We start from the raw sequence: 27,750 nt of genomic DNA, 5'->3' as shown, positions 1-27,750 counted from the left end.
TTTTTAAGGGATGAAATAGTATTGCTCATCAATGATGTGTACTAGCAATGCAGAAAGCAGTGAAAATGGAACAACGCCCTTGTGTGCATGTGCTTGCTAGTGTGAAACTGTGTTTACTGCTTGTTTACTACCCAGCAGTGGTAAAAGCGAATTCATTAAAATTACTCTACCTGAAAACCTGAAAGGAGGAATGTTTCTATAAAGACAAATGGAAAAGCAAGATAGGCACTCAGTGGCTTTTTGTAGAAATTGCCACACTCAAACGGCTCAATGCATCTTAAACGACCACAGCGGCAGTGAGATGTTTCAAAGTGATGTATCACGAGGTAACATTTCACTCTTTCTTTCTACAGTTTTCTGGAGAGGTCCCCGAGAACCGTGTAGATGTCGTTGTGGCTAACCTGACGGTTATAGATGCTGATCAACCGCACTCCCCTAATTGGAATGCCATCTACAGGATCATCAGCGGAGACCCATCTGGGCATTTTACCATCCGCACCGACCCGATTTCAAATGATGGCATGGTCACCGTGGTGAAGGTAAGATCCAGGCCTAACATAACATTCTGAGCCTTTCCCTGTAGAAGAAACACACTGGTTTTCTCTGTTGAATGTCAAAGCCCCTCCAGATTTAGGTGCAAGCAGTAATAATAGACTACAGAGTTAAATAGGGACAGATTGGGGTCTTTGTCTTTCATATGCCCCTTTATGTCCAAATGAGGGATTGGAGACCGCTGTGCCCTTCAGAAACAGCTCGTACGCTCACACAGAGACTTAAACACAATGGCTGGTGAGACCACTGTAGCAAATTAGGTATTGATTTCTCAATTACAAAGGCAACGTTTTTTATACACTCATAATGTTGTAGCTGCTGTGGTAAAAGACAGCAACAACAAAGCCCTGTCTTGTAACAGCCTGCTACATTACTGTTTGACCTCTCAGTCAGAGGTTGTCCGCATGATTTTAACCCATTTAGAAAAAAAGCCTCCATATAACATCAATCATAAACTGTGTGTGTGTGCATTTACTGTAGATGTGTGTCCTGTTGATTTGCATCTCTGTGGCCATCCTTTGTGTGGCTTTCTGTAAATGTGCTTACTGTGTTTCATGGGTTTTGTAGAAATAACTGTTTTATTTCACCCAGGGGCTTTCTCACCATGTATCTGACTCCTGCAAACTGCATCTCACATCACATAATAATCTGAAAAAAATAGCAATAACATTTCCTTATAATTCCCATAGCACCCTGAGCAATGAGCACTGGCATTTTGCTTCTCTTCATTATCTCTAGATGACTGCCTTTTATAATCCATTCCTCTCACTCCCTGATGCAAAATTCAGCAGGCAGTCGGGTAGCCCTAAGCTTGCACAGGGACCCGTGGGAGGTTATCAGGAAATCATAAAATAAGAGACAGGACACCCCCTGGGACGAAGCAAGCAATAGACAGTCTCAACAAGTAAACAGGGTGCTTTGGTTTGCTTTGTGAAAAAGGAGACAGAACATTCACATCAGACAGCTTGTAATAGGTAAAGTCAAGAACCCATAAGACTGGTGCTAGCTTGTTGTTCCTGCTCTTTTTTTAAAAAACACGTTTTTTTTAACCAAGGCATCTGTGGCTGCTATTACAGACAGATTAAATTACACTGACACCCAGATACACATCAGTCTTCCACAAGAGAGTTGAATTCCTCTGTAAACAAGGGGTGAGGATTTAACCCGATCATGTCACGCATTTGCACTGCTCTCTGTGGATTTTGTGAGCCGTATTCTCGTTTTACGTTACGGTAATAAAGACAGTAAACACACAAACACACACAAAAAAAATACAAATCCACACAGACACACAAATAAAGCCACTTGCTTCAAATGAGTAGTTAAGTTATGTAAATCACAGCTTATGATAAACACCAAAGATGACAGGGGAAGTGGAAAGGAGAAGTGAAGTGAGGCGAAGACAGATTTCCGAGGATTGAGGAATGCAGCCCGCAGAGAGCATAGATCACAGAGAGCCGGGGTAGGGCAGATGTGAAAAGACGAGGGAGTGGAAAGCTGAAGTCCAGCGGAACAAATTAGGTAAAAGGGAAAAAGAGAAAAGAGCGAAGCGATTCAAGGAGATGTAAGATGTGATGGCTCATGGGCAAACGATGCAAGCCATGTTATTGACCTCTCACCCCTCTGGCTTCCCTCAAGGTGTGTGTGTCTCGGTGTGTATGTGTGTTTTATGTAGCCTACAGCTATACTCTAGACCTCCCTGTGTTTTGAATACCACTGGCTTTAGATCAAAGAGCCCTGAGCGTGGTTAGCCTGTAAATGGGCTCCCAGTGCTCCACGAGGTCACAGACGAATACACACCAGCGTGCTTACATTTATTTATACTTGCGTGCATGTACATACACAGGCAAACCGTAGCACCGGTACAAACACCTCTTCTTCAGTGGCCTTGTCAACCAACCTTCCTGAAAGCGCTCATTTTGTTGTTGTTTTTTTATCTCTGTGCTCTCAGACTGTCCGCCGATAACAGTGAGTTGATGCAACATACAGATCTGCTCAAAGTCATTAACATCAGCATCAGCTTTGGAGCAGTAATTATCATCTGCCTGTTTAGAAATGTACAAGTGGACACTACAAGCAGCATACTTGTTCTGTTTTTATCTCCTTGCTTGCTGTCATTTGAACTCGATTGTGTATTCTTCATTAGGGGAGCAAAAAACTGTCACTGTGGTTTAAGCTCAGGTCTCAAAACCCCCTGTAGTGTACACATATACACACTTTTAATCCAAAAGGAGTGACTACACACGGCGAACAGTATCAGCCCTGCACTGTGTCTGCGTGTCTGTGTGCGTCTTTGTTCCTCAGGAGACTACTTGACATGACATCTGTTCATTTATCATGTCCCTTTTCATCAGCAAGGTTTAATGCATATTCCCCAGGTAGAGGCGAAAAGAGAAATGTTGACAGGGATCTTTACACTAATCAGTATAATGATTATAGTCCAAGCATGATGCTTGGAAATTATTTCTTCAGAAAAAGAAATAATGCTGTTGACACTATAATAGTAATAATCAGACTATATAATAAAATATCACTTAAACTTTCTCTAGCTTTAACTCTATAGCCTGCAGTGTTTTGTTAATGTGCAGGCGATGAACACGGGAGGTTAGTCACCTCTGTTATATTTTTTCATTGCTTATCCTCACCAGTACATAATACAGTCTCCCTCATTCTTGGACATTTGATTTGTTTGAGGGCAAGAATTTAAGAAACCTTGAGAAAAAAGCAAGAGAAAATGTACTTTTCTTAAAGGACCAAGAGCCAGCGTTGGTGTAATGAGTTTTACAGTTACACATTTGAGTACCCAGCTTACTATTTCGTTATAATAAGTAGCATAAAGAATTCATTTTTAAGTTATTTAATTACTTTTTCAACTAAATGTCACCACATTCCCATTTTCATTCTTTTGTAATGAGAGCAAAAAGTGTAAATAAGCAAACAATAAATAAATACAAAAAATAAAATAATAATAATAAAATCCCAACCACATTTGCAGTGTTTACATCTCTTTCTGACTTCCTTGCATGTAGCTGCATACCAGGAATATAGCCTAGAATGTAGCCCATATTAGCCTTCTCTAATCTCCTCTAACTTGACTTACAACTATATGGTTGTAAGTCAAGTTAACCAGCACAATTACAAAGTCACATCAAGAGTTTGAATAAATTAAGTCTCGTGTAAGTCTTTGGAAAATTATTTGTTCGAGACATAACGGGTGTCTTTCACCTGCTATCTTGTATTTTGGTTAAAGTCGTTAGTCTGAGGAAAATGAATAGCTTTCTTGCTGGTCATGTGGTGGGAGAGATGTTGCCAATATCAAGAAGCTGTGCAGTGAAGTAAAATCAATACACTTAGTGGTAAATGTACACAGGGCTACAGACACCCTGTGGATGTATACTCATGAGCAAGCTGAAAGGGGTATTTATTTTTGGTAATGCAAAACTATTCTAAAGTGTTACCTTTACCCTGCTGTAGGTAACACTGTAACCTAAGAGGCTGTATTTGAAAAGCAGTAATCTTACCCAGAATCGGTCCAGAATAGAGCATGTCCTCATAGAGAGAAAGAGTGAAAAATAACAAATACTGAGATGAAGAGACAAGGGCAACCTGCACACAAAGGAGATAGAAAGAGAAGACGGAGCAAGCAACATGAAGGCCAACAGTTTCAAAAAGCTTAAACTATTTCAAATGTGTTCAGCATTCTCTCCTTTCAAATGTAAGTAACTCTGTTTGTTTTTTTTCCTTTCTCCAGCCGGTAGACTTTGAGATGAACCGTGCCTTCATGCTGACGGTAGTGGTGTCCAACCAGGCCCACCTGGCCACTGGCATCCAGTCCTCACTCCAGTCCACGGCTGGGGTCACCATATCTGTGCAGGATGTAAACGAACCTCCTTACTTCCCCACAAACCCAAAACACATCCGCTTTGAGGAAGGTGTCCCTGCTGGCACCAGCCTGACGACCTTCTCGGCGTCAGATCCCGACCGACTTCAGATGCAGCAGATAATCAGGTACTGAGCGAGTACTGAGAGACAGTTCTGTCCACAGAATGGAAAAATTCAGTAGGGCATTAGTTTAATTTTGATCTTGTATATCCTTTAAATCTAATTAGATAACATCTTTTCCATGTGGTTTGGCTATATTGTCTAATTAATTCTAGCTTGTAGAGTGGCTATCTGCTGTGTAAGCACAAACCTGCATCCATATGCACTGGCAGTGGGCTAAAAAGCCTCAGATTGGTTCCCTGTCAGTGGTCAGAGGTCAAAGTTCAAAAAGGGGACTATATTTTGGCATTACCCATCTCTCAAAATCTTACTGTGAGAAGTTTATGTGCCAGCAGAGAACTCTGAGTAAGGAGGGTAAAAAGGTTAATAGGGAGCAGCAGCCTCTGGGGTAATCAGATGTGTGTGCATTCTGTAGGTTGCATGAGCACATACAGGCAGGTACACACACACACACACACACAGATGCACACAACACGAGAGAGAGAACAAAAGAGATGGAGCAAGGTGGGGGCGGCAAAGAGAACAGCTGGCTGAGGCCCAAACACCTGACACAGCATTATGTCCACCTGCAGTGTTTCTTCTCTGCGCTAAGCCTCTCTGGATTTTAAATGTAAACCAACCTTTGAATGACCAGCAGGTCTTTTCTAAGTCCTGCTGTCAGTTTGACAGCACCAGTGGCTCCACTATGACCCTTCAAACTTAGATGGGTTGTGTTAAGAACAATCTGCTCTGCATTCTACATGAAGAGAGAACAAGGCTTTAGATGACACCCATACAACTGCAGAACCCATATGTTTCCATTTGTGCATGTACAATGTCAGTACTGATTACAGTGAGTGCACCGTGATTTATAACTAGCACAGAAGAGTACACAATTAAGCTGATAACACGGATGTTTGGTGTGACATTAAGACCACCTCCTTCCAACCACCTTGCACTTTAACAGCTCCTTCCTTTCAATTTCTCCAGGGAAAAGATCTAAACAAATTTCCTAGATAATTTCACAGCAAATGAGAGTAAATTGGGTGTACATTATAATTTAGGAAGATTCCAAAGTCACCAGCTGGGCTCCTGCTCTCGCTCTCTTGCTCGCTCCCACACTTTCTTTTTTTTCTGTTATCTTCCTCGCTAGATCAGTTTCTACTTTTTGTGGATTTAACTCATTGGTCTCCACTCTCTTTTTCCATGACCTGTCAAGACTGCGGTGCATCCTGGATTTAGGTTAACACTTTTACTAGCATGCTGTGTTCTGGCACAGTCCGACTGACATAAACACAGGCTAAATCTCCTTCCTCCGCTCTCGCCACATGAAAAGCAAAGACTGCACCTCATTCATTTGGTTCCATCTGGACAGAATCGTTATCAGTCCCACTGCTTTACACCTTTTCCATAAAAGGTATCTGCTCGAGTCGTTACGTAAGGACACCAGTTGTCTTCATTATTTTTGAAGAATTTTAAATTCAGGGTTTCATTTTTGCCATTTTCTCAGTTGTATCACACAGAACTGATACTGCTGCACATACTGTGCTGTGCAAGAGTCTCACTCATTTCTTTATATTTTGCTTCCAAGGAGCCAGACTTTCTTGTATTTTTCTGGGTTTTCTTGGGTTTTCTGAAAGTCGTTCAAAGCTTTTCTTTGGACATTTGTTGCTTTTTCACTTATTTTCGATACACTCGTTGTGCCTTACCATTTTCAAAGGGATATTTGTCTTTGTTTGTTTTTTATCAATTCACAGTGACCTATGAGTCATTTAACCATAAAAAAGGTACCTGACTCAAGGGATGAACCAGGGTCCATACATAACAGACAACTTGGCAAAGAATACGTTTAAATTTAAAAAAAAGAAAAAAAGAAAAAACGTTTTAAAAGCTATCCTGGTTTATTTAGCTGAACTGAAATTTTATATTGTTGCAATGGAAAATTGGGATTTCTGGTTTGAAACTGTTTATTTCACTCTACCTAAAATCACTTACCACAGAAAAAAATCAGCAGAAACAATTAGTCCTTAAGTAAATATGTACTTTAAGTCAAAGTTTTAAATTACATTATTGTCTGATTAAAACTAATAGATTTAACTGTAACAATTTTTTTAAAGTGGGTTTAAAGTAACCTTTTTTTTTCTGTGTATGAAAGTCCAAGGAAAGGTTTTGGAATGACCTTCAAGAAATCTCAAGAACTATTCCTGAAGACTACTTCAATAAAATGAAAAGAAAGCTTGCCTGAGAGGTTTCTGACTATGATGAGGAATAGGTGGTCATACCAAATACTCACTCTCAAGCTCATTTGAATTTCACAAACTGTTTGTTGGGTCTGTGTTTCCACAAGCCCCGCTAGTTTAGAAACGTATTCTTGTTAACGACAAAAACAAGACGAATTTCTTTTACTTGCTAGCAAGGGAGGCCCCGGCCGGTGTCTCGGAAAGCACTCTGAATCCTACCGCAGACTGACCCCAAATCCGGCCTCCGCTTGCTGCCTTTTATTGGGAAAACAGTTCACACAATACACATCACAGCAAAAGCACCTCCCACCGTAAAACCCCCAAATGGTTCTAAGACAAGGCACTATGTGTGTGTATGTGTAAACATCTGTATGCATGTGCAAGAATGTGTGTGTGTGTCCCTGTATACATGTGTCTCTGTATGCATGACTTCCTGCTCACCAAAAGGATCATAAAAGCAGGAAGCAACATCACAAGAATCAGATCTTCCAGATAGAATGTATCTGCAATAAAACCTCCCCCAGCACAGAGTGGCTGGAGAGGTGGTCAGAGACAAAGGAATGTCTTGATCCTATAGATTGAACTAAGACCTTACAAATTTAAGAAACACAATGACAACATTCAACAATTAGACTTAACACTGTTTTTGCTTTTAACACTGTATTTCCATTTATGTTTGCACATTTCAATTTGCATTTTTTTTAGCAAAATGTAACAAACAAGGGGTGGCTCAAGACTTTTACATAGTATTGTACTTCCAAATGCCATCAGTCAAACATGCCTTAAACCAGGCATGCCTTTAATGGGAAAGACGTTTAGATATTACACCGGGCTTTGTGTTAGATGTAATATATTGCACATGTCGGTGTGTGTGACAAAAAGCTGTCTGTCTTTTTGAGTGGATACATAAAGGAAAGTCAGACATGGAGAAGATTTAGAGGGAGCCTTAAAAGTCAAAAGTAAAGTGAAATAGGACCTAAGGGACTATAAAGGGAGGGAAGGGGACATGAACATGGTGAGCTGACTTCAGGTCAAGGTTTGAAGTTGACAGGTGCTTATCAATGGAGGGACAGACTGACAGTGTGGGCTTTGGGGAAAGGCAGTGTGTACAGGAGTGGGATGGGGAGAGGGAAGAGGAGTGAAGCATCATGCATCACCTGTCAGACACCCAGCCAGTAAGGTCGAGACATGGGACTGGAGACACTGGCATAAGTGATTACCCAAACCGCCTTGGCTAAGCTTGAGACATGCATTTTTCATCCTCAGGGTCGGGGGTTTGAAAAATAAATGTCATACCTCTCCCTGCTGCTTGCTAAGATCACTAACCTGCCAGGCCTAATCATACATCCAGCTGTACTCACACACCTAGCAACTCCCAAATGAGAGAAGCCTTCTGGTAGAGGAGAGCTTCGGAAAGCATTGGAAATAAGGCGCGGGAACGAATAGGAAAACTTTCACACACAGAATAACATTGAAACCAAATTTCATATTCCAGAAGCGTACTGGAGGAAACTGTTTACTTTTACAAGAAGACAAAAAATATTGGAAAGCACTTCATTAAAAAGTTAGCGACGGTGACAGCCAGTTGCCCACGGTTACGTCGTTTACAGTTGGGACTTGTAAACAAAACCACTGTGGGTGCTCTCGTTGGCGTCACTCTGATGACCAGAGCACTGTTGTTTACTATAGGCAGCACTACAGCAAGTTAAAACAACATTTTGAAGCCAGCCATATTCTCCACTTAACTTTTTGTTGAAATACAGAAACACGGCTAATGATTCCACCAAAACGTCGAGTCATTGTGTTGGAAATTTCCCCCTAAAGACTGTTTATACAGAGGTTTTTTTGTGCGTTAAATATGGTTTAATTCGTCTGCGGTGACTGGAGTTGGAGAGAGTTAATTGAAGTGTGGGGATGAATAGAGCACTCTGCTTTGTGAACAAACCTTTGTGTTACGGCGTTTATCATCAGAGGGCGTACATGCGCTCGTGTTATCGTGGAACGTACCCGGGGACAAATAGGTGCTGCAGTCATTTTGCAGGGCAAAAAAGAAGAAAATGTCTTATACACACCTATTTATGCGCTCCATATTTGAATCCTTCTCTGTCCCTGATTTTAAAGGGTCTGTTATCCAAGTGAAAAACAAAAATTCTTGCTTTGGCATTGAGCTGTGCTGAAAACATTGATTTTATTTGCCCAAATGTTGAGGCACTGACCTCTGAGATTTCTGAGTAAAGTTCATTCGTGACTGCTCATTTGTCAGGCATATTAAAAAGAAATTATTTGCGTATTTCTAATCTTTTCTGCTGAATTTTGGATAAAAAGATTGACACCACTATCATGTCTGTGCACCACCTAAAATTAAGGTTAAATAATTAACAAGTCTCTTAACATGCCAAATCTTTTTGTACACAAAGTGAAGTGTAAAAACAGCAAATTATATTTCTGGTTTTATGTTTTTTGACTGATAGTTTGCCAGAGAAATAGCAGAAACTCCAGGGCTTAAAACGCTGATGTTTGTACAGATAAAAAAATGTGTATAGTTAATTAGTGACCTTAAGAGATTCCCATTAGCAGACATTTTAAACTATAAAACTACTATAAAAAAAAGAGTTTGTGTGATGAGGCTTGGCTCCAAGGCAGACAGGAGGCAAAGCTGGGAGGTGAAGAGCTGGGAAGGACAGTGGAGAGTGGGCTGACAGGTGAGTGTGGCAGAAGAAGTGACAGCATGGCTGGCAGGTAGCTGACTGGTTGCTGGCTTGCACATTAGGAAGATCTGAGGCGCAGAGACAGAACTTGGTTAACATGAGAGAGAAATATACAAGGAAATAAATCAGAGTTGGCCCAGCGTTAGTTTACTGCTGAAGCTGACAGAACAATCTGGCGGAGAGTGGTTGGAGAAGCAGTTGGTTAGGTGAGCTGATGAGACAAGGGTGTGCCAGCCATAGATCAGGATGAAAGCCACGCCCAGGAAAGCAAAGTAGAACGCAGAGACAGAAGGGAGGGGAAAAAATTTGGCTTAATTCATCTTCATATTGACAGATATGAAAGGGTATCAAGAAAAATATTTCCCCAGATCAAAAACTGTTTGTTTAATAGGCTCAGAAATATGTTTTTATTTTTCAAACATGATGTTTCTAGCATTTGGAAAAACTTTTTATCTTCTCATTAAAATGTACACCCATTTGTCTGCCCTCCACTCCACAGACAGAGAGCATTTGTCAGTTTGGCATGGTCAAGCCAATAGAAATGCATTTGGACACAGAACAGCAGTAGGTATCAAGTCGGTCTTAATGAGGACATTAAAATTAGATCATACAGCCATGCTGCTACTTCCGAATGTCACCTCTCCTACACATTCCTGCTCATTTTCCTCCCTCTTTTATCCCACCCTCCCACTGTGATGGACTCACTGTAGTCCTGGTGGTGATTTCACTGTCTGCCTGTTAGCGGCTGTGGGCTTGGCTTGCCTGTGTGAATCTGTCTAGAGTGTGGGAATGTCATCTCTGTGATTCCCTTCCCCGCACTGTGCTCTGCCTCGGATCATGCCCACTGCCTGCTGGGAAAATCCCACCTCAATCACTACAGGATAGAGATTATAGTCTCTGTCCACCCCTCACCCCCCTACTTATTGCCACCCATCCCTTCAGGCTTTCAGTCTCCTGCATGTAAGTAGAAATGCTATGCAGTATTTAATCAAGCACAAATAAATAAGTGAGCTGTACGCTAATGCTGAGTAAAGTACATTTCAGTAAACATAAAAGTGGGGTTAAGGTCAAATCCATTTCATTTTGAATAGATTGAAAGCCTGGAAGTATATGTCACATAACAAGTTGGCTTTTTCACCCCGGCTCACATTCAGTAAATGAAATGAAATTGGTGTAGAAACATAGGTGCACAAGGCCAAGGTGTCACATGTCTACAGATGATGTCTCATAGTGTACGCGTGAACCAAGAGCGGTTTCTGTTGATGAACTCGGAATCGGAGAATAAATGAGACACAGATGAGAAGATACAGACGGGGCTACGAAAATGAATGAACACAAAAGCACCTCAAGTTAAGGTGAGGCGACATGAGTAGAGAGAGCTTAGATAAAAATGAATGTGTGAAACAAGCCAAAGGAAACAAAAGCCAGCAAAACAAGAACGGCGAGATTAGAGTGAGATTGGCATTCGGTCCTGGAGATGATCCCCTGTTCCTTCTCTGCTGCTTTATCCCAGAGGACTGCTGCCACCTGCTACCACATCCACTTTCCTGTCAGTACCAAGATCCCATGTTCCCATCTCCACACTATACACATTCCCTATATACACACACAGGCACATTTGCAAACATGCAAGCATCGAGACATATATGCATATAAACCTCTCCGTGTAAGCTTAAGCAATACGTTCAGAAAATGGGTGTGTAAAACACACACACACACACACACAGGTAGTTGCGTCAGTGCTTAACTAGGGAGGTAATTGACTTCAATGGCTGGTACACAGGAGTGGGAAAAAAATGAGGTGAAATTGACTATAGGCTGCACGCTCTGGAGAAGAAGTCGTTGAAGAATTAAACTGTGTGAAGGTCAAGCTGTTGTGATTTTTAGACCGTGTGTGTGGGGAGGCAATTTAGGTATGCACAGATGCAAGAGAAAATTTCTAATTGCTTGTAAACAGGGAAACGCTAACGTCTCCATCGATCTGTCTTTGTGTGTCTTTAGGTATTCAAAGCTGAACGACCCAGCAGACTGGCTGTCCATCAATAGAAGCAACGGTCAGATAGTAACCACAGCAATGCTCGACCGGGAGTCTGTCTATGTAAAAAACAACATATATGAAGCCACATTTTTGGCAACAGACAATGGTAAGAAACTCTTTTAAGCTGCTGCATTAGTGACGTTTGCTATTTTTCATTTAAAATCAGAGTTTGCTGTTTCTTACATATTTGCTTAACACTTTTACCACATTTTTTTATCAAGTTTTCATTCTTTAAAGACTCCGATGTCCAATAGTTTAGGCATATGATGACAGAACTGGGACTTTCTACAGTATAACATACACCTCAGCGTAAAATCAGTATTCTTGAAGGTGCTTTGCTACCATTTGTTTTATATGCATTTGATGTAATCCAGAGCCAAGAGTTGTACAGTGTAATTGAACTCTGAGACACAAGCTAGTGTTTTGTATATTGAGTATATCAGCTGATTAAAACTTCGACTTGCATGTGGATTTAGAAGACTATAAAGGCATGTAGCTGGGTTAGAGTCAGTGAAAATCCAGGATTTGCACAACTGGTTAAACTGTTGAGCCTCTCCTATCTTGTGTCCAAGCCGGCTTCCTCCTTGGGCTTTGTGCAATTTATGTAGCATACATTATTTGTTCTGCCTCAAAGTTGAAACTCAAGCATTACAGAGCACAAACCCAATCACAGCAAACAAATAACTTTTTCTCAAGTGGAAGTGAATGTTTCTTGTTTTCTTAAGTAAAACGGGAAATGCTATTTTCCTTCCAAATTGCCTTATCAGTGACGTGCAGCGCACTGGTGCATTTATCTTAAGTTGAGCTGGCTTTGAAACATTGGTGTGTTTATAGGTGTTAGCATGTGTGAAGCCACTCGTTTGAAACGAAATTTGGCGAGTACGTGCACATGTGTGTGTACATGTATTTGTGATGACTGACAATGTCAAACAGCAAAAAATGTAACCTGCTGTGTTGATGCATGGAGACGCAGCAGGATTATAGGTTTACATGCTCCTGTTGTTTGGACTTTCCTGTTTTTTTTTCTGCTTTTTAATTCCAAACCTTCTTTATAATCACGATATGTTACCTGTTTCCTATTATTTGGGGTTTTTTGCTCACCTCACCTTTGTAAAGTACACCGTTTCGACAGGCATGCTTCTAATAGGTCTGCCTGATATTGGGACTGTGGCCAAGAACAAAAGAAACCAGAAGGGTTTTTTTCATGTGCATGTTTGTGTGTCTATGTGGGTCTTGCCTGAGTGCCAGCCGTCACAACATAAGAGGGATTATGGTAAGAAGTACTATGAGACAGTAAGGATAGTAGAATGGGACATGAAGAGGTGGTGACAGCATGGTGAGAAGTACACTTATTACACCCCCTCGATGAAATCTGACCATTTCAGAACCCTTTGGCTCATTTTCCACTTAACACACCTATGGTATTGTTTATTTTTATGCGTTATTCAAAGAGCATATGGTAGGCTTACTACGAGTCTTTTCACCATGCCTCGCATCTCTCATCCCCCATCAAAAAAAGGAGTTAATACAAATCCTTTTGAGGAATTTACACAAACATAATTATTTATTTAGCTGGTTAAAACCCACATAATTCTCCTATCAGCTGTGGCAAGCTGCTTCCACATGTCCCCCATACATGGCTAGGATTAACAAACCAGCAGAACTGGTAAGCCTCTGTGTGTGTGTGTGTGTGTGTGTGTGTGTGTGTGTGTGTGTGTGCGCGCGCGCGCGTGTATGTGTGTGTGTGCATTTGAAAGCCTGCGTTTGCAGTACTGCATTCATGAACCACATGTATTCCTGGTAGAGCATCTACACATGTACAAATTGCATTTAACAGTCTGCATTAACTGTGTATTTGTATAGGGACAAGTATGTAACATGAACCATGCCACACACAGGGCCTATGCTAATTTGCAATGCCTGTCCCTAGACTGGCTTTTAAAGTACAAAAAAACTGGAAATACACACAACAGTTAATACGAAGAGATGCATAATTACTGTCTGGATGCTTATAGCATGAAAAAGACACTAATAATAAAAATGTTTAATTAGTGTCGGTCCATCTTAGTTGCAAAAAAACTGATGTGGCAATGAAGGACAGAACTGGCTATAAAAAGCTCATTGGCTAATGTCTCGTGCTTGGCAAGTCAGCGTGTCATTTCATACTCCATTGCATCACCAAGATGTACAAAATACACTTGTTTTTTAGTCATCGTTACCCAAAATTAGCAACAGAGCCCTTAAACTCAGTAGGAATGTGTTTATAGTGGCCTTCAGATAGAATGCATGTTTAAGGCACTTCCCACGAAACTGTGTGTGAGCTGAGCATCTATATTGTTTTCACTTTTACGCCTGTTGTCCAGTTATGGCAAAAATTTTAGGTCACTCATCCAATGTCTCTAGATACTAAAACGTATTATATTCATCAGTGACGTCTTGATGTCTTTATTAATCACTTGATATTAATGAAGCAATCGAAAAACCATAGTGTTACCAGTGAAACAGAGCTCGAACTGATAACAGACTCACTCCAGACCCTTGTCTTCAGCTGTGTCTCACCCTTCTTGTGGCAAACGTCTTGCTCTGTTGCCACATTTAATTGGCAGATCTGTAAGCTTTGCATAAATCTTTGTAAATTGCATTGCCCTTATCTCATGCCAGAGATGAGCCCTGGGGTCGCTTGATTCCATGTGATGACTGGGCCAGTGGGGCATGACAGGGAAATGACTCCTAATTGGGGAAAGCTAAGGGCTGTCACCCACTGACACACACTCAATAAACAACGCTGAGCTTTATACCGCTAAGCACCCTTTTTTAAGATGTTTCTCTGCCACATTTTCCTGCTGCACATACGCATTCATGCATTCATCACTTTGCTCAGCTATCTCCCTCCCTGATTGTTTAAAGTGTCTATTTCTTATTCCTAGTTCTCCATAATGCAGTTGCTGATGGTCTGTTGCTGTGTTCGGTCAATGCAGAAGCTTCTAGATTGTGCCTGTAGACGAAGTGTGAGTGTGTCTGTGTGCACCAGTGCATGTTATTGCACTCCAAGGCTGACACTATTGTAGTTAAAGCAGCACTTACAATGGCATGCCTACATCAGTATCAGACCAAGTTGCCTCGACAATTTCCACAGATTTACAAAGCTGAGTCAGAACAACATTGGTGTAAAGTTTAGAGCGTTTAATGTCACAATTTTGTCACCTTGCTAATAGGCAATAGCTGCGGATTTATATGTATAATGTGATTACTACCTAAAAATGGTAAATGAGCCAGTCTAGTGCAGTCATTGAGAGTTCAACACAGAAAAAAAAATCACCTAGATTCTTAGTACAACTTGATCTCACTTTAAAAATGATGCAACACTGCTTTCAGTTTGCAACAACACCTTTATTTTACATTCTAAATGTTCCCTGCATACGTTCTATGGAGATTTACTTTTAATACATAAACACACGTGTATACTGTGTTTAATTTCAAGTATTCAACTGATTGTCTGTGTGACAGTGAAGGACTGTCAATGTGCATTGACAATGTCCCATTAGTTGTTTTAAAGCAATGTACTGTTAATATTTCAAATAAAAGTGCCTTTATGTCCAAAATGGTAAACGACTATCATATAACAGTGTAATACACATAGACAAAGACTTGTTTAGTTGTGTTACAGTCATCATTATTGTACCTAGACTCGCTCCAGAAGATTGGATGCGCTGTGCCACCATCTGGATCGACTGTGATGGGTTTGATTTTGCTGTAAGACTAAAAGAAGAACTGGAAAGCATAACTGTCAGAAGTGTTTCTGTCAAGTGTAGAAATTCTCCTGCAGCTTCACAGTATTCCTACCTTTTCATCGTCATTGTGAATGAACAATGCTCCAATCACCTCTTCTCGTTCCTTTTTGGTATCTCTCTTTTTCGTCTTCTTTCATTATTTCTCTCACTTCTGCCAGCCTTCGACATCTCTCTCTTCCCCTTCAATTGTCCCTTTCACTGCACACATCTTCTCTTGTCATGTTTTCCTCCTGTCGTGATATTATTTTTTTTGCTTCTCTCTTTCTGCTCTAAGGCTCTCCTGCAGCCAGCGGCACAGGCACACTGCAGATCTATCTGATAGATATTAATGACAACCCCCCAGCACTCATACCCAAAGAGTCTCAGATCTGTGAAAGGACGTACAGGAGCATCAACGGTGTCAACATCACTGCCGCTGATGCCGACACAGACCCCAACGCTGGACCTTTTGTCTTCGAGTTGCCCACGTTTCCCACCACCATCCGACGTAACTGGACAATTTCTAGGATCAGCGGTAAGGTGTTACCACTGAAGAGAAATGATCAAATTTAAAAAATTCAAAAAACGTTTTCGTTTTTACTTTTCTGACAATGCATCAAAAATCTCCTTACGCGTTTATTAACCATGTGCATGTTCATGTACATTACTGTGAAAAAGTCTTGAGTAGCTTACCATTTCTTTTTATTTTGCTTTCAAGGAGCCATACTTATTACATCGTTAAGTACTTTTTTACTAGCACCCTGTCACACAAACATATAATTTGTTCAAATTTCTTTAGTTGAACCAATGAAAAATGTCACATAGCACAGTATGACAGGGATAACATAGTAATTTTCTACCAACGAGGTGATTCTCAAAGAGATTTTAACAAAAAACTTGGCATGTACCAGCGTGCTGTGCAGTGTGTCCTTAGAAAATTTGAAGAAACTGAACAAAAGGACCGCAAAAGAAAAAGTGATAGGTCATGTCCTTAAGAAATAGGAAAAGATCTAGCAAAGACCTGACACAGGACCTGAGAGATGCATCTAGCCTTTTGGTTGATTCATCTTTGATTGAAGCCTCGTCAGAAATGGTTTCAGTAGAAGGGTGGCTGCCAAGAAGCCAAATTACTCAAAAATTGGACTAAAATTAGTAGCAATGGTTCTTATGGAATGAAAAGCATCTGATTGGCAACAGCTTCATTTTTCAGCATGACAGTGATCTCAAACACACTGCCAATGCAGTAAAAAGATATCTGGATAAAGGAAATACACAATGGCCTCCCCAGAGCGCAGACCTGAACATTATTGAAGCAGTGTTGGATCATCTTGACAGAAAACAGAACAAAAGATAGTCAACATATAAAGAAGAGCTTTCAGTGTCCTTCAGAAAGTCTGCAGAACTGTTTCTGAAGACTACTTAAAGAAATTACAAGACAGCTTGCCTAAGTGTTCAGACTGTGTTGCAGAATAAAGGTATTCGTACCAAATATTTGCTATTCATATGCTCATTTGAATTTTGTCTTTTTGCCTTTTACGCTATATTTTTGTTTGCAAGTTTCACTAAATGGCTGCAGTATTTATTTATTTTTTTTACAAATATCTGTTATTAAATGTAGATAAAACATGTAAATTACAGTTATTTTATGTCTTGATGCATGCTCAATTATCCAGGTAAGTAAATCCCCAAAAGTTGATTCTGTTCATCTTGATGTAACGTTTTCAGTGGGAGAACTCTACATCCAGATGAGCAGAATCAACTTTTGAGGATACGGTTATTTAAACTATTTGTAACCCAGGAAAAAAATAATCCTTTTGAAAAATGAAATGTGATTGTTAGTAATGTCTCTTTTCCCTTTACAGGTGATTTTGCCCGTTTGAGTCTGCGGTATCAAATATATTTAGAGCCTGGAGTGTATGAAGTCCCTGTAATCGTGTCAGACTCCGGGAACCCTCCATTGTCCAACAGGTCAGTCATCAAAGTTAAGGTGTGTCCCTGCGATGAAAACGGAGATTGCACCACCCTCGGGGCCGTGGCAGCTGCTGGCCTTGGAACTGGAGCCATCATCTCCATCCTCATCTGCATTATCATACTACTCAGTGAGTTTTTGCTATTCATTCAGCGATGCTCTCAAACATATCACGTACCCACACATTTGCTGTAGAAAAGTTGTCTGTGATTAGATTCCTCAAAAAAGTGTAGTACATGGCACAGACATAAAATATTTAACAATACAATAACATCAGCACCAGTTTGTATAATAGATAAATGCCTGGAGTGCTTGAATCTTCTCCAGCATCTCTGGATGAGATGTTTTTGTGTTTTTTTTTTTTCCTGGTAGAGAAAAAATGCTACTATCAGTCTTGCCTTACTTTGTTGCTGCTGTGTTCACACTGTGTATGGCAATCCCAATAGATCATTTCAAATGTTTTAAAAGTTTCGATTATTTAGAATCTTCTATTATCTTATAACTCCTATTAACCCAGAATTCTAATTGAATCTGTTTTCTTGTTATTTACTCAAGTACAGCACACCAAGCTTTTGCAGTGATGACATATACAAGCACAAGATCACACAGAAATAACCATAAATATATAAATAGATAGATAAGACTACAAAGATAATAAAAACTTAAGGATAAAAAATGAAACGCAATAACAAAGAAAAATTGTTCGTCATGATTCATATTACTGAAACGTTAACCGTATGATTAAGTAGGGAAAGGTCATAGTGGCTGTGGTTAAAGGGACTGTTTGGAGGAAATAAATTATGAGTAGCAGCCATCTGCCTGCTGGGCCCATTCATCCACCAACCGGCTCCCTAAGTGGTTTTGTGTTGGCATAGCTATGTCATTGTACTTTGCAGTTTGTCATGTTAACATAAACTTAGGTTGTTTATTCTTGACGGTCTTTTATCCCTCAGGACGAATGGCGAACAGCTTCCTCAGGATGCATTAGTAAAACCGACATTTAATTAAATGTTGCCAAGTCCGACACAAACGTGCTAAACGTATTAAACGCTATACATGTTTAGCATCTGCACTCTGTGCTTATATGCAACCTTACTACGTACTTATCTGATTGTCTGCTTTTAGTTTGTTTTTTAGAGGTTGTTGCAACATACCATAGGGTTTTTTCACATTCATGTGTGTATCATTGCAGGCATGGTGCTGTTGTTTGTGGTGTGGATCAAGCGCAGAGAGAAGGAGAGGCAGACAAAGCAACTGCTCATTGACCCTGAAGATGATGTCAGGGACAACATCCTCAAGTATGATGAAGAGGGAGGAGGAGAAGAGGACCAGGTGAGATCCTGAGAGACGCACTTGCTCAAATACACAAATACGCGTTCTGTTTCAGACTGTACCTTACTTAGATTTCTCTGCAGGACTATGACTTAAGCCAGCTGCAGCAGCCCGACTCCTTGGAGCACATCATCAGCAAGCCGCCTGGTGTCCGCAGGGTGGATGAGCGTCCGATCATCCCAGAGTCCCAGTATCCGATCAGACCTGTTGTTCCCCACCCCGGAGACATCGGAGACTTCATCCATGAGGTAGATTTATAAGCACACATTATCTTTTGCATGCACAATGGCTCCACTGTTACTAGATTGTTTGTTCCCGCTATAAGATGGACCACTCACTTTTACTTTCCGTCAATCTGACACCTAACGTGATTACTTATTCTGAATGTTGTTCAAAACGTAGAACTCTACCAGGGTGATGGGAACGACAGGTTTTGCTTTATGTTACAGCTCCTCTCACCGTGCCAGGTTAATTTACGCACACACACGTACAAATGAGCACTGTCCACTCACACAACTCCAGCGTTGGAACACTGATGCGAGAAAATGCTGATTGACAGACTTGTGACAACACGTTCACACTCGAGAGGTGTTGGCAGCTGTTCAGCTTTGATCCATCCAGCCTTGACTCTCTCTCACTCTCTCTCTTTCACACATGCACTCACCTGAGCTCGCTTCAGCAGCCTGGTTAAACACAAACACAGCAAACACATGGTGATATTGCCATGCACTGTGCCCAGACCGATTGAAGCTTTTTAGGTTTCTACCCATAGTATCTCTCATTATGTGACTGAAAAGGATGAAGTCCATTCTTTTCACCTAGCTAACCTTCAGGTCGATGGCCCCAATTTATCATTCTTGGAAGCGAGCAAAGAATCGAGCCTTGCCAGATAACATGAAGACCCCGTCATATCTTATTTATGAAACTGTGTCAAAGTATTGATGAAAAGGGATGATCGCACATTGAAACAAAGAGCTCCTGAGTTTTGTATTTGTATTCACGGATCAATCATTGGCACCTACACAATGAGGTTGTGTAGGTGCCAATCGTGCTGTGTAAACAGTATGACACGTAAGGGCATGAGAAACTTCGCTTGTTCACCTGTCATTGTTAATATTGATAATGTTGTGGCTGAGGCTCAGTAACTTTTGGCCTGTTATTGAGAAGCAAAGTTCCACACCAACCATATACACTCGCAATTTCTATATCGTCACTATGTAGAAGAAGAAAAAAACCACAACAACTCTGCACACTACCTAGAAATTGAACTTATTAGGTATGTAAAAGATACAAACACAGTTCCAGATGTTCAGATATTTTTAAAAGAGTCAAAAGTGGCCACAGTAGTTTTATAAAGATACTGCACTTGTCTAAGAAGATTGTGTATAAATAGTAGATAGTAAATAGTATTGCAGCAGGTGCTGATTGAATTGGTCTGTTACTGATTTATGGTGTGTGATTTCAGAGCAGAGTTCAGTGAGATGGTGGTTCTGGGATTTGAAAAAAACAAGTGCTAGTGCGTTTGCCTGAGGGCAGACATTCAAACAGCTGATGAGCAGGGTGAGATAAGTCCTTTAGGATGCAGCATACTTTCTACAACCAGTGATATTTACCAAAAGCTTTCTGTGGATCCTGTAAAGGTTGTTTTGTTGTTGTTAAATTAGCTTGCTATGATACATACCTCTAAAAATAACTAGTAATTCTTTAAGATCTTTTCACTTCTTGTGCCTTTTTTCTGAGCATAATCTTTAAGAATACATTTTTATTGTGGTTTTCTATGCACTATGATTTAGAAGATCCTAAACCAAACAGAACAATGCAAAACAAAGGTCAAACTGGTCTATTAGCATATATGTTGTGGATGCTCTAAGACTTAACTCTCAGCTTTGGTTGCCATATCTATCACAGCTTCCCTCTGACTCTGTTCTGCTGATTTGTTATTTAGAATCCGGTTGTTCCTCACCAAGTTAAGCTTTGGAGGGTATTACCTCTGCCGTCCTCAGTGTATCTAATCAGTGTGCAGCAAAGATGGTCCTTTAAACTGGCTGAGCTTGCACTAATGTGCAGGACTTTGCCAGAGGCATCTCTGCACCTTTGGTCCTGTGTATGAATCTGGTGCTTGTGCTGCCATTATCACAGCCTCTGTGTTGTGTTTCATCTTGGATCGTGCCTCCTATGTACTACATTTCTGATGATTGGGAGGGCACACATGTTGATGGCTTTTCTGCTTTCTTGCCCTCTGGTGGAGCTTTCCTGTATGTCTGTCATCTTGGCTTCTGATAACTCCATCCATTCATGTTCGGGTTTCCCAGCATCTGACTGTTTATCCGCACAGTGTCTGGGAACTCTGTTCTGCTGCTTCAAAGGTGACACTACCACAATGCTACCCAGCTGCTTTTAGGTAAAACCTGCAGCAATCAGGTTCTTCTGTTAGCTTCACATGTACATGTAGAGGTATAAAAACTAAATGAATGCATCAATTTCTGTAATGTTTGATAGTTTTACTTAAACATAAAGATGATTTTGTACAATGTTAAGTATGGGTACATTAAAGACCCCCATGTATACAACAGGTACGATTCACAGCACCTTGAACAAGCTGACATTATTTAATTATGCAATGCTACAGTATATACACAAATATGCTATAAATGAGGGCATGATTTACATTAAATGTCAGTTTGATGCAACGCTGAGTTTAATGGCTTTGAGGAATATCGCTCAACATACAAATCACATAAAGTAGTGCAACAGTTTAACAGCTGACTTCTCTGCTTTCCCGTCTTCTTCAGGGACTGAGAGCAGCAGACAACGATCCTACGGCTCCTCCATACGACTCCTTGCTGGTGTTTGACTACGAGGGTAGCGGCTCCACCGCTGGCTCTGTCAGCTCCCTCAACTCCTCCAGCACAGGAGACCAGGACTATGACTACCTCAATGACTGGGGCCCCCGATTTAAGAAGCTGGCTGACATGTACGGAGGAGGGGATGATGATTAAATTTGCCCAGTCGCACGCGTACACACATACACACACACGCAAACACACATCCTTGTCCCGTCAGCTGGCCTGCCATGCTCTGACCCCTAAAACAAGGGGCTATTACATCCTTATTGAACACAAGATAACAAGGACATGTTCACACTGACCAACGGACTGACCAACCAACCAACCAACCAATCAAATTGCCCACCACAGAGGACCAGCGCCATGAGTCAGTTTCGGGTGCTCTTCTCAACCGTCTCCTGCTCTAAGCCTGTCTGTGACTGAAATGGAAGCTCTGATTTTTCAGACTTCTCATTAATTTTCAAACTGTTGTGCTTTTGTTCCATTTGAATGTTATATGCTAGATTTAGGTTTAAGTTCCTCTTGTCAGATTTTCATTTTTTTACCTATGTTTGTGTAGCCTTTTATTTGTATTTATTTTTTTTATATCCTCACCCCTCTTCGATTCAAGCTGTTCCCTATTCCCGAGGGTCATCGCTTTTCCCTCGCTGTCAGCCCCCGCCCGACTCTCTGAAGAAGCTTTAGGTTGAGCTGCTTGCTTTGTCTGAGGCAAACAAAGGATAAGAAAAGGAGAACAAGAACATCGATATGAAAGTCCTTCCTGCACGAAGGGCCTCGGTTTATTCTTTCTTGAACTTGAATTACTTAGAACAGAAGCACTGTTGTTTAAAAAAGTGCCTTCAGTGGTGCGTATTTTAGCTGACTCCCGCTAACTCAGGATTGGTTGCCATTCTCTGGACTTACACGCCCCCATATGACCCCCTGACCCTTTAATTCACACCTCCCTTGTCATTTCTCCCGTCGTGCAGGGCTGTGGTAGCTGCGGGAGATCTCAGTACTGGTTTCAGAGGAGTGGTGACTGGCCAACGAGGGCGCTTTATGCTAGACGTACTGTACATAGGCCTACAGTGTGTCTGTAACTTATGGACAAATCATTAATTTTTCAAGTCAGGCATATCTGTGCTCCTAGATCACAGCCAACTTGAATGTGATGAATTAAATCACAAAAATACATAACAGGACTGTCTTAGAGAAGAAATGCATTATGTGTCTTTGTTTATCGTGGCTTCAATAGCAGCTGTGTTTGTTTTGAGCTCCCTGCGTTTGCAGCGAAAACTCGATACGGCTTGTTACTAAATTTGAAGATTGACAAGTCACACGTGTTACCTCTGTAATGTTTAACTATGTATGTACAGGTGAGGGTTATTTAGGAAAATGAAGGTATTTAACATGATTCTGCCTTTAGGATAACTTAAAGTCTGCGTGTTTATGTGCATCCAAATCCCAAAAGGTTGATTCTTTTCATCTGGACGTAGCGTTTCAGTGGGAGAACCGTTTCGTCACTTAGATGCAAGATATTTGCGTCTAAAGGTAATAACATGGCACCAGTTATCATGCAGTAAAAGCGCCACAGAAACTATATTAAATGTACATTTATGAAGAAACTACCAGATAACTTTAAATAGCTCTGATAGCATTACTTACAGAACAGCTATCTTGTCCAGGCCCCATTCTGAGTCCCTCTGTCTCCCTTTTTTTCATTATCCGTCTGTTGACTCACTGTTGTTTCTCAACAAACTTTTAATATACAAACTCTGGTGCTGGTCCCTGTCAGAGAAACTGTGGGAATTGAGCCTCAGCCAGGGACTTAGTGCCTTCACAATCTGTCTCTTTTCAGGCAGCGTTTCATTCATCTGAAATTTTCTCCTAAAATTTTTGGCTTTGAGTTCAAGAGGTTTTTAAAAAGAAGTTAGTAGAAGGGAAAGTATAAGAAATTCTGCACTTTATCAAAGCAGAAAAAGCTAAACTAAAGCTTCAGTAATAACGTTTTTCTATGAGACAGACATTTTGAAAGGCAGTTTTTGTTGTGACTTAATGAAAAAGCAGCGCTACCCGTGGGTTTTTGTAATCATATTTCAGGGCAGTGTAAAGAGAACTGGGGGGGGGGGGGGAGCTTTAGTCTCTGTTTTATGTTATTTAAATACCCAAAACATTTCACAGAGGGACCAGACGCTGGCTACAGATAGAAAGGTTTAATCTTTCCTTATCTTCCAAGTGCAAATTAAAACGCTTCTCAGTGGTGGCTCGTTTGAGCTCCATGTGAACTGACCAGATCGTCTATAAATAATGATTATAATGACTGCTTCGTGGAAATATCAGTAACAGTCACATTCACATGATATGACAAGAAGGATCCGGGACTCTTACTCTTTTTTTCCCCCTTCTTGCTGCTGCTTTTCAGTTCTTCACCTGGTCGGTTTAAACAGATTAAATATACAGTATAAGTATAAACGTGAAAAGTGATGACATGGAAAAAGTAAGTATGCTCTCAGAATGGATGTATGAAAGTTGACTTGTGATGAGATAAATGTATTTTTTATGCAAACTGAACAGAAGTTAAAACGTTCATTTTCAACTATGAACAGGGAAAGCAGCATCTATAAGTGTAATTAATAAGGCGAACAGGGTAACAATCTCTTAAAATTAGGTAGTTGTAGGTCAAACCTTGCATTGTAAAGCCAGAAAGTGGCGATGTTCAGCGCAGCTCTCAGCTCAGACATGAGAAACAGAGTGGTTCCCCCAGCTTACAGCTGGATAAGCTCTTATCTATCCGACTGCTCCTCAGCCTCCAGAATATCTACACAAAATAAACACAGCTGTTACTTTCTGCTATTTGTGATTATTTCTGACATAAGTGTTGTATATACGGAACATTTTTATACACTTGATGACATGATTTACCTGTTTCCGTGCAGTCTTTGCATTTCCTTTCACCGTAGTTTTGTTTAAAACAAATACCTGGCAAACTATATTTCACAAAAAGCCATGTGCATTTAAAAGAATCTGTAGGATTCTGTAAGAGCTTACAGCCATACTCGTGTCGCTGTTCAACTTTTGCTTCATTTTTAGCAAAAAGGCTCCACTTAAAACCAACTTGTACAGTCTATACTAGCACACACTCACTCCTCTAGGCCTTACTGTATATATGTGAGTGTTCTATAATATATGAGCCCGTTCAGCGTTGTTTTAATCCAGCAGTAAAGCTGCGACTTTGCTGATGACCATCCAGTGTTCGTAGAATAAAGACATGCTTCACAGACTACTCGTACTTTCTTATTGGACATTCAGACCAGATTCAGGGCCAGACGAAACACGAGGCCCCACTTTAGACAACCTAACTGACCTTTAGAACCGCGTTGTTTAGATAACGCAATGACATTACAATACTGAATGTTAATGACTCACAGTTACACAGCAGCAAATATATCAGTGGTTTGCATCAGACTTGGCTCCCCATTAAAATGCAGTTTATTTGGGGAAATAAAGGAGCTTTGGCCATTAATTGTTACCTGGTCCACTTGTCTTGTCCCTCTATTAAATGGAGGGAAAACATTAACAAACAAGATTGAAGGAAGAAAGAAGTATTGCACTGCTGTAGTCCGACCCTGATTTCTGCTTTGGTTAAGGGACATTTAATCTCACTCTGGACACTGCCTGACCATGGACACATGCGTGACGGGACGCTCCGACAGAAGCCAAACTACTAGAAACACAAAGATGAGAAGCAGTGTTTCATAAGAGTTATCCTAATGCTATTCAAGTCCAAGTGTACATAATGTAGTGTTTGCTTGAAGCTAAAGAGACAAAGTTAGCCAAACTGTAACTGTACAATTGGAGCTTTTTGCATGTGTCTTTTTTATAATGGACAGATGAGTTCTATTACAGTAACCATACTACATTTCAAAAAGTGTTGCAGCCCGCATGACAGGCGCTGCAGTCCAGAAGGCATTCTGGTGTACCATAGTCACATTGTTTCAAATGGAGGAGATTAAAGAAAAAAACCTTAAAAAAAAATTGCACAGTTATTGAGTCAAAAGACTTCTTTTGTAAATTGTCAACAGCACAAATATTTTGTATTGTTGTTTGTACCATTTTGTAAAAAAAAAATGAAGAAAAAAAACAACAACCAAAAAAAAAACCAAAAGGGAACGAGTCTGTTGTTTCAAGCGTGTGTTTATAGTGCCACTGCAATCTTGGTTTCCAAATACCGTACAGTACATGCGCAGCCTTGCAGATCAACCTTGTAATATAGACGCTGAGCTGGAGATTCCCTGTCAGCACCATGTGTTATAAATAAAATTTCCCCTCCTTGTAAGAACACTGCCTCTTGTCTTTTCTTTGTCACCCGCTGATTCCTGCACACGTCGCCTTTCCTCGCACTCATCTTGTTTTTAAAGTGCTAATGTGCTGTGAAAAGACCTTTATTTTTTTGTCTTAAATAGTACACTGAAAAGTTTTTCTCTTACGCATTTTTTCCACGACAATAAATTGTCACTCTTGATTGTTTGTGCAGATAAGAAAGCTATATAATTTACACTAAACATTAGGACAGTGATATTCCTTAATGTGCATATTTTCACGTAAATGACAGTAAAGTCTTTTTACAAAGCCTTTAATGTAATTTTGAAGGAAGAAAAAAAAAAACTTTGCATGTTATTTGCATGGAAAACTACTGGAAACAATTCAACAGACTAAGAATTAGAATCAAAGAGAATTAGAAATGATGATGTGCCTCGCCTCACATCCCTTTATACGTTGATGATTGAATGTTGTGTTTCAAATTAGGTTTAGTGCCAGCGCTGAAAAAAATGTAAGCTAAAATGATCAACACAACTGAGGCTGTTCATTTGTCAGCTGCGCCTGACAGAGCCATCTTCCAAGGTGAAATAATGAAGTATTTCCAAGCAGAAGGGAGATGAAATGCGGACAGGAAAAACACAAAGAGCTTCATTTCATTTCCTTTATTTCTGGCATTGCATCTTGAAGTAATTATTAATATTTCCATTGTAAAAAAAATCTGCAATGATGAAGTCTATCAGGCCAATCGGAGGTAACGTAAAAATAGAAATACAAATCGGTTAGCAATCAATCCGAGCAGTCAAAGCAGCATGAGGAACGGGATGAGATGACCCTTACTTGCTCTCCTTTTACCACAGCAGTTCAATGAACCAACAGCAGACTGCATCTCCTCATTGATTGACCTGTCAGAGCACGCCAATGCACACGCAGACAGAATAAACCCTGCTGTTACACACTGCTTACACAACAACGCATGAACACACAAATCTTCTCTGCAAACTACGAGAAAACTGATGGAAAAGCGAAACCCGCTCCTGCTCTCCCACCAGTCAGGCTGCTGGGCTGACAGGTTGACTTATCTGACTTTCTGACAGGTAAGTCAGAATGGATTAATTCAGGCAGGAGTCACAACACTATCAGAATTGCCTCATGCTGAATTTTTACCCTGTTTGGATTTATACATGTGTGTGGTTTACATGTGATATGGATCGGAGCTGCAACTTGCTTTTACATCCTTAGCTATTATTTTTTTCCAGTCAGCACATTCCCCCGTGTCTCAAAAGAGATTAAATGTTCATAATGTTACACTTGACCAAAAGAGATCTTATCTCAAATTAGTTCAACATTTCAGGAAATGTCCTTATTTGCTTTATTATCAAGAGTCAGATGAGAAGATTGATCCCAGTCTGATATCTGCTCTTCAGTATGCTGGTGGTTAGATTGGCTTGCCCAAAGACTGCAAGCTCTCCTGGCTGAGATAATAGATTCTGTATATGAATATGTAGCACAAGCAAATAACATGTTCCAATACTTTTTAAAGAAATTCTCTACTAACATATTAATAAGTAAAAATATAAAACTTTGTCCCTCCCTGTTAGTAGCAGAGAGAACATTTGTATGGTGAGCATCATCACCTCCAAGCAACAGGTTTCTGTGTTCAACTTGCTGCTGGAGCTTGCATTGGATTTTCTCTGGGTACCTGAACAGGCGTGTTAGGTTTGAATGCTTGTCTGTCTTGTAAAATCAGAATATTGCTTAAATTATCAGTCACAACTTTTGGAATTTAAAGTGCTATTTAACGTGATCAAAATACGTGGAAGGTATAGATAAACTGTCAGGTCCTCAATATATCTGTAATTTTATCATACAGTAAATAGCTGTGTAACACATTGAGGAGAACTTTGTGGGCAATGAATGGCGCCTTATTAAAATATTATAGTTAATTACATAGAAAAAATGTGATATCCTACACTCAATATTCAGCCAGGGGATCTATTTTAAGTCTTAACTCATGT

The 27,750-nt window shown here is 40.4% G+C and overlaps 1 protein-coding gene across 2 annotated transcripts in view; it reads left to right on the top strand.

The window, feature by feature from the left end:
* The window catches only part of LOC101477622 (cadherin-4), a 241,770-nt gene extending 216,016 nt beyond the window's left edge, over positions 1 to 25,754 (top strand). For both annotated transcript variants that reach the window (XM_004546200.4, XM_004546201.4), the window contains 8 exons: positions 354 to 539; positions 4,304 to 4,560; positions 11,483 to 11,625; positions 15,585 to 15,824; positions 17,152 to 17,388; positions 18,451 to 18,590; positions 18,674 to 18,838; positions 21,383 to 25,754. In XM_004546200.4, the coding sequence (XP_004546257.1) occupies positions 354 to 539; positions 4,304 to 4,560; positions 11,483 to 11,625; positions 15,585 to 15,824; positions 17,152 to 17,388; positions 18,451 to 18,590; positions 18,674 to 18,838; positions 21,383 to 21,589 (1,575 nt within the window). In that variant the 3' untranslated portion in view covers positions 21,590 to 25,754. The remainder of the gene's footprint in view (positions 1 to 353; positions 540 to 4,303; positions 4,561 to 11,482; positions 11,626 to 15,584; positions 15,825 to 17,151; positions 17,389 to 18,450; positions 18,591 to 18,673; positions 18,839 to 21,382) is intronic.
* Positions 25,755 to 27,750: the final 1,996 nt, after the last annotated feature.

Source organism: Maylandia zebra, linkage group LG20, assembly GCF_041146795.1.
Source record: "Maylandia zebra isolate NMK-2024a linkage group LG20, Mzebra_GT3a, whole genome shotgun sequence".
NCBI lineage: Eukaryota > Metazoa > Chordata > Actinopteri > Cichliformes > Cichlidae > Maylandia > Maylandia zebra.
The sequence above is the reverse complement of the archived record's forward strand: the minus strand, read 5'-3'. Positions and strand labels throughout refer to the sequence as shown.